This window comes from Alosa pseudoharengus, unplaced genomic scaffold (assembly GCF_046254945.1).
Source record: "Alosa pseudoharengus isolate Yale_2024_CS ecotype anadromous, Long Island Sound unplaced genomic scaffold, YU_APseudo_1.1 YU_APseudo_1.1_scf_7, whole genome shotgun sequence".
Classification (NCBI taxonomy): Eukaryota; Metazoa; Chordata; class Actinopteri; order Clupeiformes; family Clupeidae; genus Alosa; species Alosa pseudoharengus.
Genome location: NW_027468859.1, coordinates 39,838,695 through 39,853,763, shown reverse-complemented (window position 1 = coordinate 39,853,763; position 15,069 = coordinate 39,838,695). Strand labels below are relative to the sequence as shown.

General features: G+C 39.8%; 1 protein-coding gene across 2 annotated transcripts; it reads right to left on the bottom strand.

The window, feature by feature from the left end:
• Positions 1–4,410: 4,410 nt before the first annotated feature.
• Positions 4,411–15,046, bottom strand: LOC143109172 (gamma-aminobutyric acid receptor subunit rho-2-like). 2 transcript variants are annotated; one of them, XM_076271825.1, is made up of 9 exons: positions 14,557–15,046; positions 13,810–13,916; positions 9,756–9,823; positions 6,250–6,473; positions 6,074–6,156; positions 5,772–5,912; positions 5,507–5,659; positions 5,131–5,339; positions 4,411–4,747 (listed from the first exon to the last, which is right to left on the bottom strand). In XM_076271825.1, the coding sequence occupies exons 1-9, from the start codon at positions 14,682–14,684 to the stop codon at positions 4,439–4,441; spliced, it is 1,422 nt and encodes a 473-aa protein (XP_076127940.1). In that variant the 5' UTR covers positions 14,685–15,046; the 3' UTR covers positions 4,411–4,438. The 2 variants fall into 2 exon arrangements, with proteins under 2 accessions (XP_076127940.1, XP_076127939.1); XM_076271824.1 differs by lacking the exon at positions 14,557–15,046 and having other exon boundaries at positions 13,810–13,915.
• Between the last annotated feature and the right edge of the window lie 23 nt (positions 15,047–15,069).

The window sequence follows — 15,069 nt, the reverse complement described above, 5'->3', positions numbered from 1 at the left end:
CAAGCATACTTTTGAAATACATTCAAGTGATCATACAGACAGCATCTGGTGCAAATTCATCTCAGAGAGCACACACAGGATGGGTGTGTGTGCGTGGCATGGCAGTTCACCCTGTGCCCGACACAAATCACAGATTAACCCATGAAAAGCATAGCATCATTCAAATCCAGCATGTGACATAGGCTTTACCGACATGTGCATGTGGAGCAAGCAGAGCCGTCAGGCTGTCATCACAAACAGGACGGACACATACGAATGAAAAACATCCTTTACATAGTTCTTATGTACTGTGAGTTCTTATTTTAGAGGGAGCTTGTTCTTTGGGTGTTATAAGTGTACTCATGACCACAATATTAGAATAGAAAAGTTTATGAGAGGCATGTTTATGTTTTACTCTTGACTTACTCACTGTTTGGATTACACTATTTACATTTCATCATTAAAATATTTTTGTGAGATTAAGGTGTTGGTCACCTAAGAGAGCTGAAACTTGCTTTTTTGCTCAACACCACACTCAACACATATTATTATTTTGTGTAGAGTTATAATCAGTGGTGATTTGGAAAAGTCTCATAATTGTATCTCGGAAACTTACAGCCGGTCATGCATTCACATTCAGCAACATTATGTGTGTGCCACTAGTCCATTAAAAGGCCCTAGTGAAAATAGCAATCCCTCAGAATAGTATTTTAGAAGCAAAGCAGATTAAACATTTTCAGAGAACAGAACATGTGTCTGCATTAGACAATAAAATATGGTTGGATTCTGGTTGGTGCAACATTGGAATCTTTGCATACAAAATGTCATGTTTTTTAGAATGTGTTAACAATTTGTTTACACAAGACAGCAATGTCTGAGGGCAGTGCAATTCACTTGCAGTTTGCAGTATATGAGGTGACAAGTTAGTGACACATAGCAATAGTCATAATGATAGCTGAATATTTTTATGAAATACATAAATGCATACTATGTATACTACAAAGTTTCGCTACAGGCTTAAATCTATTAGATATCCTGTTATAAGAGATTGCAGCCAGCAGATGGCAACATGGGAAAGTATGACTTATCAATCATGGAATTTATTTTTTTATTTTGTATTAGCTATCCAGTCTCCCCGTGACAATGATTACAGCTGCATCCAATTCCAATTAAATTTTGTTATAAATATTTTTAACTAAAAGAGCATAATGCCTGTGGAATTATATTTACCTCTGACTGTTCAGAAATAAACCTATTTTAATTAACTGTTAAGGTCATTATGTATCTTCACATTCTCTTTCTAAAACCATGCTGTATTTTAATTATACAATTTTTTTTTTCAATAATGCCAATGATAATTGTGTCCTTCAGTTGTAGGAAAGAGTCATAGTCGATAACATCATACCATGTGTGGGTGAAATCCTAGATGTAACATGGATTGCTTCAAAGACACTCTGCGCCTGAAGATGATAATGTTTCTTTGATCATTGATTCATAAACCAGTTCCTTGAAGGAAGAACACCCACTTGTTGAGAAAACACTTTTGGAAACCCGCCCCTATGTGGGTTGCCTTCTCATATTTGACTTTCAATATTCATGGTATGAATGTGCCATCACTGTAAAATGCATTATACTTTTGCTGAAACTCATTGCTTAAATCAACAGAAAAGACTGTTTGTGCCCAAGGATGAACCTTTGATTTAAAATAAAAGTTAAAATGCAGGTCACATGGCAGCTTATTACCTTTCTTGTTAATATTATATTGCAAAATGCTGTACCACATTCCTGTAACATCGTTGAATTAAACTGTGTTGCAGGCTCAATTTAATATGACTACACTTCTTCATTTAGTTTGGTAAAGTTTGTCCAAGCTGCAAATTCCACACAACTCAAAATGAGTTTTGTGACATTTTATTACATTAACATTTCCAACAGTAATCTTTATTGGTGTGTACTTGCCCTCTTTATGTGCTCTGCTTTTAGAAATGAAATACACAGAGAGGAGTAAACGTCTAAACTTCTGACCTCAGAACAACGCTTAAGTCAAAATTTCCCTGTGGATACATGGCCTTACCATCAGCATTAACCTACCATTTAAAAATGATTATAATATTTTCTTTTCTTGTGAGCCACTGGATTTCAGTTGTTTGGTGATTTTTCTCTTATAGGTTACTGAACTGGATAAGTTTAAAAGACCTGGACATTATGGCCCTCCTGATGCAGGCAGGATGGTCTCTGGCCATGTCTAGCAGAGTGAATGCACCACCACTAGAAACAATTGTATTATTGGACTTGGTGTTTTGTGACTCTCAGGAAAAGTCTCAGGAGTCAACCTCAGCCAGGAATCACACAGTGTCTTGTCATCCTTTCCCCTTCATCCTGTATCAGTAAGTCCTGTATATAAATATGAGTGATTCATACTGTTACATTGGCAACAGCGTGGGCCTACACTGTTGTTTTTGATTGCTGCAACAAGACTATTGATTGGAATACGGCTTAGCAGATTAATGTTTATTCCATTTCCAGCCTTAGGAATGGACCCACATGTTCTAACTGTGCAAAGGAGATATCTGCACCAACAGACATCCACTGTTTGAATAAGTCCCAGGAATGTATGTATTGCTGAATGTTCAGTCTCTCTTGCAAGTACCAAAAGGTCTTTGTACACTCTTACACATAGAGTCATGAGACATAACAAGACATGCATTGCCTGATGAGAATTTCAATGGGTAATTTAATGCATTCATGTACTGTAACTTTGCTCATAATCAAAATGTACTCAGATGTATCAAAATGAACCACATGATTCCACTTTTTTGCAACATTAACTGTTTGTAAGCTGACCAACACACAATCCATCTGTCAAAAACAATTGGGCGAATAATTTATTAGACATACTCATAACACGTTTCTCTTCAAACATGCCATGTGCTCTATAGTTGCATTTATTTGTGTACAAGTTCTGCTTTTAGAAGCATACATTCTTTTCTTGTATTAATGCATTCACTGATGGTTCGTGTTACACCTGATAGAACATTTCTCCCTACATGCTCATGTGCCAACTGAAGCAGGAGGGGACAGGAGGAGAAATATTGTTCTGCCACAGTAACCATGCTGGAAGATACTGGGAGACCCTATAGGATTTGGTGAAATAAACAAGATAAGGATGAGTGAAATGCCTGCACTACCATGAATTTGATCCTCTATTGCACTGATAAATTGAAAGGGAAAAATATTTGTAAAAATGCTACAAGATAAAAACAAAACCTAAAGAAAGTCACAGGTAAGGCTGAATGTCATAGTACTGATGTTTGGTGGAATCCCATCTGCATGCACTAGTCTATATGTTTGCCTCGAGTCTTAATGAAACTTTTAACAAAACAATTGGCATAGGCATTCATACAAACACTTTTGAGTGTTGAGTGTTGTTTTACATATTGTTATAGCAGTACAACATTTTCAGCAGATGTTGTTATAGCTATATGTTATCCAAGCTGCCATGGTCAAGGATACTTATACCACATTTCTAAAATACTGTTTTATTAAACAAGAGGCTTGAAATTCATGATGACACATTTCAAGTAAAATGTTATCTAATATTTTATATTTCATGGACCAGATATATCTGGCATGTGAAATGTACAACCCTGTAAAACATTACCCCATAATTAAGGTTTAATGGCTTGAAAATCAGTGCATCAACATATATATATATATATATATAAAAAATCCATGAAAATATGTGAATATGCATATACATACATTTAAATAAATATGTATGAACATTTAAAATACTTATGACTGTATCTTTCAATCCAACCAACATTGTGCCTGTATGCTATTTTTGCTATTGTATGAATATAACTTCACTTGGTTTTAGACTGCATACAAATAATGCACACACCCTAAACTCTACCCTACCCGCTCATAACATACTTTCCCCAATAGGCTATCAGTATACAATTGGCATACTGTATAACAATATCAGTTCTTGAGTCAAACATAGGCTATGATGGCACTCTAGATACAATAATGCATCATTAACACTTATAAATGCAAAATAAATGCAAAATACTATGCACTACAGTACTGATGGAGGAAAGTCCTTCAATAATGTCAGTTGTCAGGATGTCTCTTAACACCAGGGCAGGTGAGCTGTACAACACCAGGGCAGGTGAGCTGTACAACACCAAACCCTCTTGACACAAACAAAACAACTACAACATAAAATTGCTCCAATTAGCTTATCAATAAGCTTCCAGTTCAGTAATAATAAACCATACTGTGTGCTTAATACTGTGGCATTGGAGAACTCATGCTGTATACTCTCTAAAGTGCTCCATATAAATCACTTTCTATAAACGTTGTTGCATTTCTTATTTGCAAGTACTGCTCTCATACAGTCACCTAAGCATTGGTTGGTGGCCCCAACACCCCTTAACCTTGATCCGGAACAGACTTAACAGTACACACACCAGTAAATGAGGTTAAAGATGATATAGGCTCCAGGGAATATCATGCGGGAGTAGGTGTCAATGGTATGGGTATTCTGAATAATACTGAAACCCCGAATTCCCTTTTTCTTTGTTCCAGTGTACTCATTGTCTAAAGAGAGGTGGACCACCATGCGCTCCTGTTTTTCTGGGGGGTCTTCAGTCACAATTGGGGCTCTGGTGTAGCCTGCTAGGCTGTTGGTGTCGGCCTCGCTGTAGGTCCCATCCAGCATCATGGTCCTGGTGTGGGACATGCCACAGCTACATGGTAGGGCCTACACACAAAGTAATACAGAAAGAGAAAAAGCAGAAGAAAATGGAAACATGGCACAGGTATTGAGGCTTCACTTCAAAAGGTCAATTACTCAGCAGTTACTAAAATACTCAATTCAGGTCAGGTCAAAGGCCTATGTTGTCTATGTTGAGCTTAAACGATGACAGAATATTAAGTTAACGGAGAAAGGGAAGCGTAAAGGACCAGTTAGATAAGAGAACGCATCCCCTTCTCTTCTCTGTGCATGCAATAACCCATTCTGACAGTGGAAGTGGATTACACCAGTTAGCCTATAGCTCTGTTTTAACTATAGGCTAGCCATAGGCTAACTGGTGTAACCCACCTCCTTAGGAGCGGAGTCTAAATGGAATTAGATTCTCTTACCTGCTCCTTGGCTTTCTCTCTTAGCTTCCGATCTTTTCCATCCTTCACGGTAGTCAGGTAGTTGACGGCAGCATACTCCAGAACAGACAGAAATACAAACACAAAGCTGACCCACAGGTAAATGTCCACAGCTTTGATGTAGGAGACCCGAGGCATTGATGCATTCACTCCAGTGATGATAGTGGACATAGTGAGCACTGTGGTGATCCCTGGAACACAGACAAAAATAGCAACAAAGTTTAGATCATAGTATTACAGTGTTTTCTGATATGTTAGACATTCTGGATTCAGCTTGTTTGTCTTGACAAAGGTAAAAAGTGACACACAGAGGAAAGCCAGCAATCTTAACCATGTTGAACCTTTCAGTAAATCCTACCTAAAGACACTCTGGCAGGGACTGCACGTCTGTCAATCCAGAATGACACCCACGACAGCATGACCATTAGGGTAGCAGGGAAGTACGTCTGGAGCAGGAAGAAGAAGATGTGGCGACGCAAGGTGAAGTTGATGTACAGCCGATTGTACCAGCCTGTAGAAATGAATACAAATGGAAGATCAAGATGAAAGAGAATGCTGTGCAGTCCAGAGGTAGAGAGGAGAAGCTGAGGATGACGCTGAGGCCTCAGGGGAGTGGAAATGACCTGTGCTGCTGTAGAAGGCAAGCCTGGAGGTGGTGTGGAACTGCTGGATTAGAAACTGAGACAGCGAGATCTTGTCATCTGTACTCAGAGAGTCGTTCCCACTCTTCCAGTAGAGCATGAGGTCTTCATCTGTGTAGGCATCTGGACAGCAAATACAAAAGATCCCAACACAAACAGCCATTAAGTATTCCACATGATGTAGATGGCATATTATTCTCTTTTATGAAGTTACTTGTATTCAAATATCACAGTTTCTTTTTCAGTTGTTTACGTGAATTTGAAAGCGGGTGTCAGAGACTCACAGCTCTCAAGCTCTAGAGTGCATGTCTGTGAATCCAGAGGGAATCGACTGAAGTCCATGTTACAAGCAGCAGTTACTGTCACCCTGGGGACAAACAAATCATAAAAAAGCAGCCCAAGACTAATAAGGAACCGTGCATGAATGAGAAATACACCCTGTGTTAACACTGATCTTTACCTCAGGCTGTAGAGGACGTGGCCATCGGGGTAAACTCTTAGCATAATATTGTCTGTGGTAGTGTCGTGGATGAAGGATCTTTTGGAATGGACAAAGAACACATCTGGCACCCAAATTTTCTTCACTAGCCGGCCATCAAAGGTCATGCTCTTGTTTGTTGTGCTGGGGAAGGACAGGCGCTCATCTTTCCAATAGTGCCGTAGGTAAAGTGTCATGGTGAAGTCCTGAAACACATTTGGTATGTTTTTCAGCCTGTGCAGAAAATAGACCTGCTGTTCACATAATATTCGTTTTTCACAATAGCTAAGACACATTTCTTGGTACCCCCACCCTTTTCTTAATACACAAAACCCAATTTTCGTATTACACTCACAAAACCTTCTAACACAATCAAAGTTTTATCTGATCTGATCAAACAAAACCAGTCAAAACCAGTCAATGCAAAGTGAGCATTCATTACACACATAAAAAAAACTGCAAAACAGCATCCAGAGCATGTAGTTTCAAAGAAAATGCATTTTGTAATTGTGTAATGCAGTGAATAAATTTTTTGAATATATATTTTTTAAAGAAAACTAAACCATAACTCAGTAACAGTTTAGATAAAAGCATTTCATAACTACTGTAAGTCAAAGTGTCAATATTTTGTGTGGCCACCATTATTTTCCAGCACTGCCTTAATGCCTTAACCCTCTTGGGCATGGAGTTCACCAGAGCTTCATAGGTTGCCACTGGAATCCTCTTCCACTCCTCCATCATGGAGCTGGTGGATGTTAGAGACCATGCGCTCCTCCACCTCCCGTTTGAGGATGCCCCACAGATGATCAATAGGGTTTAGGTCTGGAGATATGCTTGGCCAGTCCATCACCTTTACCCTCAGCTTCTTTGGCAAAGCAGTGGTCGTCTTGGAGGTGTGTTTGGGGTTGTTGCAGCCAAGTTTCCAAGGGGAGGGGGATCATGCTCTGCTTCAGTATGTCACAGTACATGTTGGCATTCATGGTTCCTTCAATGAACTGTAGCTCCCCAGTGCAGCACTCATGCAGCCCCAGACCATGACACTCCCACCACCATGCTTGACTGTAGGCAAGACACACTTGTCTTTGTACTCTTCACAAGGTTTCCACCTCACACTTGACACCATCTGAACCAAATAAGTTTATTTTGGTCTCATCAGACCACAGTACACGGCTCCAGTAATTCATGTCCTTAGTCTGCTTCTCTTCAGTAAACTGTTTGGAGGCTTTCTTGTACATCATCTGTAGAAGAGGTTTCCTTCTGGGACAGCCATGCAGACCAATTTGATGCCGTGTGTGGCATATGGTCTGAGCACTGACAGGCTGACCCCTCACCCCATCAACCTCTACAGCAACGCTGGCAGCACTCATACGTCTATTTTCCAAAGACAACCTCTGGATATGACGCTGATATGACGCTTCTTTAGCCGATCATGGCGAGGCCTGTTCGGAGTGGAACCTGTCCTGTTAAACTGCTGTATGGTCTTCAGTTTCAGGGTGTTAGCAATGTTCTTATAGCCTAGGCCATCTTTATGTAGAGCAATAATTCTTTTTTTCAGATCCTCAGAGAGCTCTTTGCCATGAGGTGCCATGTTGAACTTCCAGTGACCAGTATGAGAGAGTGTGAGAGCGATAACACCAAATTTAACAAACCTGCTCCCCATTCACACCTGAGACCTTGTAACACTAATGAGTCACATGACACCGGGGAGGGAAAATGGCTAATTGGGCCCAATTTAGACATTTTCACTTAGGGGTGTATTATTCACTTTTGTTGCCAGCGGTTTAGACATTAATGGCTGTGTGTTTTTTTGAGGGGACAATGAATTTACACTGTTATACAAGCTGTACACTGACTACTTTACAATGTACATGTACTTTTGTGATACTGTATATATTTATTGTCTTTAGGCAGAGATTTTCTAACGAGGAGACACAGCACTCATAAAATCCTCCATAGAAATGCATGGGGTTAGTTTGTAACGCCAATATGGCCGTTGTCTACACATATCCCACCCCTTCTGTGGCAAAAAAGTCGACATGTGAATACATTGTGCCAATCACGTGGTGTGGTGTGGTGTGTTGTGAATACATCGTGCCAATCATGTGTTATGATCTCACTGCTGGAGCAAGGTTGGTGTCGTGAAGCCTTATGCATAACCAATAACCATAATCCATAAATAAGTGCCCAAAAAGCGTTACAAAGTGGCCGCTAAGTGGAGGGACTTGCCTAAAAGGACTTTGCTTTAGGTAGACTCTTTAAAGGTGCTCTAAGCGATGCTGGGTAACGTCACTTCTGTTGACTTTCAAACAAAACAGATAGCTAGCTCGCTACTTCCTTCCCCTCCCTCCCGTGCTGCTCCCGTGCAATTGAAACTCTCCTAAACGCGCATCTCGTCTGTGATTGGCTGGAACAGTTTGTTATGTTTTTATGGGCTAGGTTTGCCCAGGTTGTTTTGTTGCCGTTTGTGGAGCCTGGGTTGTCCACAGAGATCGTGTTTTTTTACAGAGTACTCAGGACACAGGCAGCTAGTGGTTGGTGAGGTGATTGCAGTAAGTGACATAAAATGTTTCAGCCTAAAAAACGCGTGGCATCGCTTACAGCACCTTTAAGTATGTGCAGTGAAAGCCTGTTGCTGGTTGCAAACACACCAAAAATGTAGTTGCATATTGTGCATGAATCATCAAACTCTACCCATTTAACCACAGTCTGGCATGAAACACTGCATGATGGCTCACGGAGGGAGTCATACTAACAACTGACGACAGCCAGTGAGACTGAAAATAATGCATTTCATAGTGGTCATGGTTGCATGCGATATGGAGAAGATGGTGTGTGGCACTCCGTGGGAGGGTTGTCTCAGACCGAGGGCAACTGACTCTGAGCACTGCGGTTTGAGCGGGCATGCTCTGAGAGAGCCTTCCCTTCATTACCTAAGATGATAGTCCCTTGGTTCCACTCACAACATTACATAACTATAAATCCACACAGCTTGTAGAAATTGGGACCAATACAATCAAAAGAATCTAGATTAGTGCTTTTAATAACATTATATGATTGTTTAAAAATAAAAGCATAAAATAACACAGTATAACAAAAAGGCTCGTATAAAGGCAGAATGATTACAATAATTCTATGCCACAATGTACAGTTATAGGCAGGTAATATGAAAAGCATAATCTTAACAAGGTCATAAAGGTCTAAAAACTAACTAATAGCATTTATTTCAAATTTGGTATTGATGTCACTTGATTTAACAAGCTCAGACTGAAATTCAACAAATCCTCCACTGCCCTCCTAAACATCAGCTTACACAACACCCTAATGACCATTTTAGTCCCATTTGTGACAGAGCAGAAGGACACTTTAATCATATTAGCCCAGCATGGGCACATGGGCTGAAAGTTCCACTATGAAAATAAAACATGATCTACTCTCTATCTACAATGAAATTACTTATTAGTGAGGAAAAATGCCTCAAATCTGCTTACCATGTCTACTTCTGAAATACTGTCCAAACTCTCCACCTGCACATCAACCCCAACTGGGACAGCAGGACCTGAGGAACACAAGGAATAAGAAGCTTGTGTGTATTTGAAATATACACCCTTGGATGTATACACATTTTTATTGAACGTATTATGATTTTAAAGATACAACCTCCTTCTTGTTAATTTAACAAGAAGGTAATAATCATGTAACAAAATTGTAACTAAATTGATTACTGGTACATTATTTCTTCACTGTACTTGGCCATCCTAGAGCATTAGAGTCCTTTATTTTAAAAATGTTATATACATGTCAGCATTTTAAAACTAGATCAATGAAACTAAATGTTACCCTTTGGCACAATTAAACAGGGAGCAAATGCATTGTTCATTTCCTTTTAGGACATAAGCATTTTCTAGTAGAGAAAGAGAAAAGAGGCTTTATAGCTGGAAGACACTGAAAAGTAATCAAGCCTCTGTACTTTACTAGGAAATCTCAATTGGGAAGGTTCACAGATACACTCTGATAGGACTAAGATCAAAAGCTTAACACTGTATCAGTCGGAGCCATGGGATAGTGTTCATAAATTCTTTGTGCCCCTCCAGTCACTGATATGGAACCTTTGTGTTTTTCCTCTTTGGGCGCAACATGATGTACCACACTCATTATCTCTTGTATCCTCTGACTTCACCACAAGCATTCATGAAAATACTTTGTTGTGCTCTGAACTGCATTCCACAATTTCTTGGATTAATGTAAAGCATTTGTTTAAAAAGTCCAGCTGCATGCAGAAACATGCAGTCAGACCACAGAAGCAAGACTTTCATTCTCATTCTTCTACATAATTTATATTGTACATATCTGCTACTACATATATTCAAACAATGTGAAATCCTCAAATTATCATTCTTATAAATGATCATCTATGGCCTGTGAACACTGTCATTGCACTTGGCCTCTCCTTTTGATCTTTCATGCCTTGGTGCTAGGCTCTGTGCCTGCTTATGTAACAGAGTGGAAAAGCCTTATATTAGTTTGCCTGTTACCTGGCAGTCAGGGTATTAACTCATACTCTGCTGCCAGCTGTGTGCCCTCTCACCCTTCCACACACCATATGCCATCTATCAGATCTGCCAGAGGGGGTGGCACCAGATGTAGCTAGCTCACACCAACCCCCCACCTGTCAGGGTAAAAGTCTGGTACCCCCTGAAAGGGACAAACCTCTAGATTAAATGAATGAGTACACAAGGTGTGTTAGGCAGTGACATGGAAGAAAAGAGAAAATTAATTCACTCCTTGTGATTAAGATCAGTGGCTATGACTCTTTTCTCATTTGGTTTAATTAATTTAGGGTTTTTCAGAAGATTAAAAACATTAGCAACTGTAGATTCAGCTACTTCACACTGTGCACTCAAATAAAAATGTGGCTAAAGAAAATCTGAGTCCATCAGTGATTTTATGCAACACTCTCATCGTCATAGGTTGAGTTGTGGACAGCTGTGGATTCAAAACTTGAGAATTGTCTCGGGTGATTTTCATGGAAACATGAAAAATCAAATGTGTTCCACACAAATAAACCTGTTTCCACCCACACTTTAACTGATGTCAATAGGGAGTTTATGTCAGCAAATGTTTTAATATTGGATATGTATACAGTTTTAGGGGTTTCCACTCAGGATTTCCCATTTGAATGCTAAAATTCACATGCAATTCATGACTTATTAAATGGCCTCATTACTAGATCTATGCAGAAAATCTGGATTCTAAATCAAAACTTTCTCATTCTCTCACACAAACACGCACACGCGCACAAACACACACACACGCGCGCGCACATTCACGCACACGCGCACAAACACACAGGCTGATGTGATAAATAACTAAGTTCATCAATTAAAAAATAATGATATTCCTCTTATGATTTTGACCAAACCCCATTTATGAATACCAAATTAAATGTTTGCTAATAAGCAGCCCTAAGGCTTATCCACTGTAGCTTGAGGATATTTATTTTTAATTAGTATAATGCAAAGCATAGCTTTCCATGTCTGCTTCTCTGTGTGAAGAGATACTGTCTGGCTGGTTAACAGCTGTCAGCAGGCCACACAGGTCAGAAGATTGTTGCCTAAGTTAATCCATTTGGTCATCAAAAACTCCATCAATTTAATCTCCCCAAGTCACCACAGCTCAGCCAGCTCTCCTCCAGATGGCCTGACCAAACCCTTCACTGGCCATTGCCAAAATGTTTAAGACAAGGGGGAGCCACGGTGCAATCGGCAACATTGCCATCCCTTCTTCAGTCCCAGTGCCCACGTATATCCGATTCAGTAATTTCCCAATCCCATTCCCCATCCCTCACCTACTCGCTCCTTTGACTCTGTCTGGTCTTTTCTGACTTAACACCAGAAATTCTAAAAATAAATCACATTATTACCCTACAAAAATACTTTGTGTAACAGATGCTAAAACTATCCTGTCTATCTGTGCACCAGAAATAACAACATAAGTAGGCTACAAAATGGCAATCCAAACAATGAAAGACCTAAATCTGTGGACTAAATCTCTGCTAGTGTATCAGACAAGTCCTTCAGAAAAAAAGCATTTCCTGTTATTACAGAGCAGCTCTACATTCATAAAAAGTGCATGGGAACCTGAGCCTGTTAAATAAAGACCTATCTGTTACACTTAATGACTCTGGAATGCCCTCCTTTCCAGGATTCAGAAGGCTAAATCCACCACTGTTTTTTTTGTGGACAGATTAAACCTGTGGCTATGGTTTTGACTATCGACAACTAATGTCTCATGAAACGTTGCTCACTGAGAGGACATTTTTTACAGGGTGTGCTTTGTGGTTGCTCAGTAATTATTATAGTATACATTTATTCAAGTAATTATCCTTTTTCTTTAAGTACTGTACATTTCCAAGAACCAGTGTCAGAGTTGTGTGAAATACAGTATCAGACAAAAATGAGTGCTGAAATAGAGTAGACACATTCCTAAACCAGGCCGATTTCGTCAAATGGAGGGAGCCTAGTTCAAAGATCATAGTGGCAACATTTTTACCATTGTGATATCACAACATCAACTTCCCAAATTGTATTCTTTGTACCTGCAGGTAGGCCTACTGGGCCGCTGGTAAAGGAACAGCATCATATTTTCAACAAACAACCAAACATTTTTCTTCATATCTCTGAAAAGCAGGTAGATTATGATATGAAGGTAGCGTAAAAAGATTTACTGGGTGCAAAAAGGACAATGTAGCGCTCCGCCAGTGGGATTTGTGGGATTGTGTATCGCCTGTGTGGCACCCCTTTCCTGAGAGCTCCTGCTGGCGCACTAGCATGTTCACTGTGATAGCAATGCCTTCTGGAAGCGGGAAGCTTCCATATAAGAGGCTTTCATTAGTAACACTGCTTGTCTGCACTGTTTAAAGAGGGCAGAAAACACAAATGGTGTGGTGCCTAACAAATACTGCCCCATTTGCTTAGAATGGCAGCTTCCCTGCTTATGTAAGTCATTGTGTTGGGTAAGGCAGACAATACATCCTTTTAGGTTCTTTTTCTAGACATATTTCTAAATATTTGAATATTTTATCTTCTGTCCTCCCATCTGTACATCTGACTGTCTATTGTCACCAAAGGAATGAATCAGTTTTTAAATCCCTTAGTGAGTACACACAGGCATTTCTTTGCAGATCCTATCTGTAAGCTTTAGAAGAAAAGATCTTAGAAAGAATGTGTTGCATGAGTGAAAATGAATCACAACACAGCAATGCTTTCACAGAAGCTGAAAGAAAACTGCCTGGATAAGCAAAACCTTTTTGCAAAAAAAGTTATACTTCAATATTTTTGAGAAAATATGTAGTGTAAGTGTATTTTTATTGCGATCAGATAACTTGATCATCCTTTCTAATGCTAATGACTGAATTACGAAAACACCTGTCGAGTTGTAAAGGCTCATAGACACTCGTAAATATGTCATATTGTAGGCTAGTATAGGGTAGAAAAGGAAGAAAAAAATGTGTCAAATTAATTATTGGTGATAAACGAGGCCTACCTGCAAAAGCTGGCCTCATGGTAAAGTCATGGTCGTCCACTCGAAGTAGGTGGTCCGTTTTGACTTTGCGGGTCTTGGTCGCATCAACCATCTTTTTTGATAGAAGCCTGAAATTTTAACCGGTGGTTTGTGACTGACTATATCCTACTTGATGTGTCACACAAATCAAACATAGGACATTAAACATTTCATTTCTACAAGTTAATTTGTCGGAGCTCACAAATAAAAAGCCTTCTCACTTAATCTATCAATTAGATGGGTGACTTCTTTCACTGATCCTGACACATTGCGCTTCACATCTGGGCAGTTGTTTACATGACACCGATATTGTACTCGTCTTTGGGGTTACTCTGTAACTATTCCTCAGAAATGATAAAATACCACTTGGTCAAGTCTATGTAACCTACCATCTGCACACCACAAGTGGATCAAATAGGTAGCTTAATTGATAGAGGACTCATGTTTATGATGTTATAAACCTTTTAGTCCTCGGATCACAGAATGAGATAAATGCATCCACAGACCAACAAGGTAATGTTGCTAAAACATCGGTCCGCCCTTTTACGCACGGCAGTCTACAGCGCAAAATGCAGTCTTATACACTTGTAATGCTGTAGCCTAATACCACGTTCTCAGGCTCAATGCACGATGTGCAACTATTATGTCTGCGAACCCGAGGATGGACAAGCCTCATCAACATAGGCTACTTGTAAAGTTGAGGTCCGTATCATTTCAGTTGTTACTTACGTGCCATGCTTATGAGTCTCCACGGCTCCAGTCCACCTTCTCCGTCTACTACTTTTGTGCTTGCTGCATTCTCCCACAATAATTAGGTAGAAAAGTAAAAACGCCAATTTTGGAAAACAAGTCATCATGTAGTAACATTAAAAGTCCTTCAAAAAGCGGCACAACCGGATTAATCCATATTTGCAATGGCTTGGGCATAGTAATATACTATGCTTCCAGGACACGCAGAAGTTATGATGTGCATTGAAGATTAAAATATTTGTTACGACTGGTTTACTGTCAAAGATAGACTGCTAGCTTCACTTTGAGCATGGAGACGGGATGCCGTGTGCGCGAGTTTCACTCGCTCTCTGATTGGCGTGGAGTCTGCAGCTGTGTAATCGCTGGATGGCGGGAGTGCACAGGGACACCCTTCTCATGGCACCAACTGACGTAGGGAATATGATATTCGCACAAGTTTCGGGGCACAATAAAACAATGTAATAATGCTACATGCTACATGCACCGCATCAG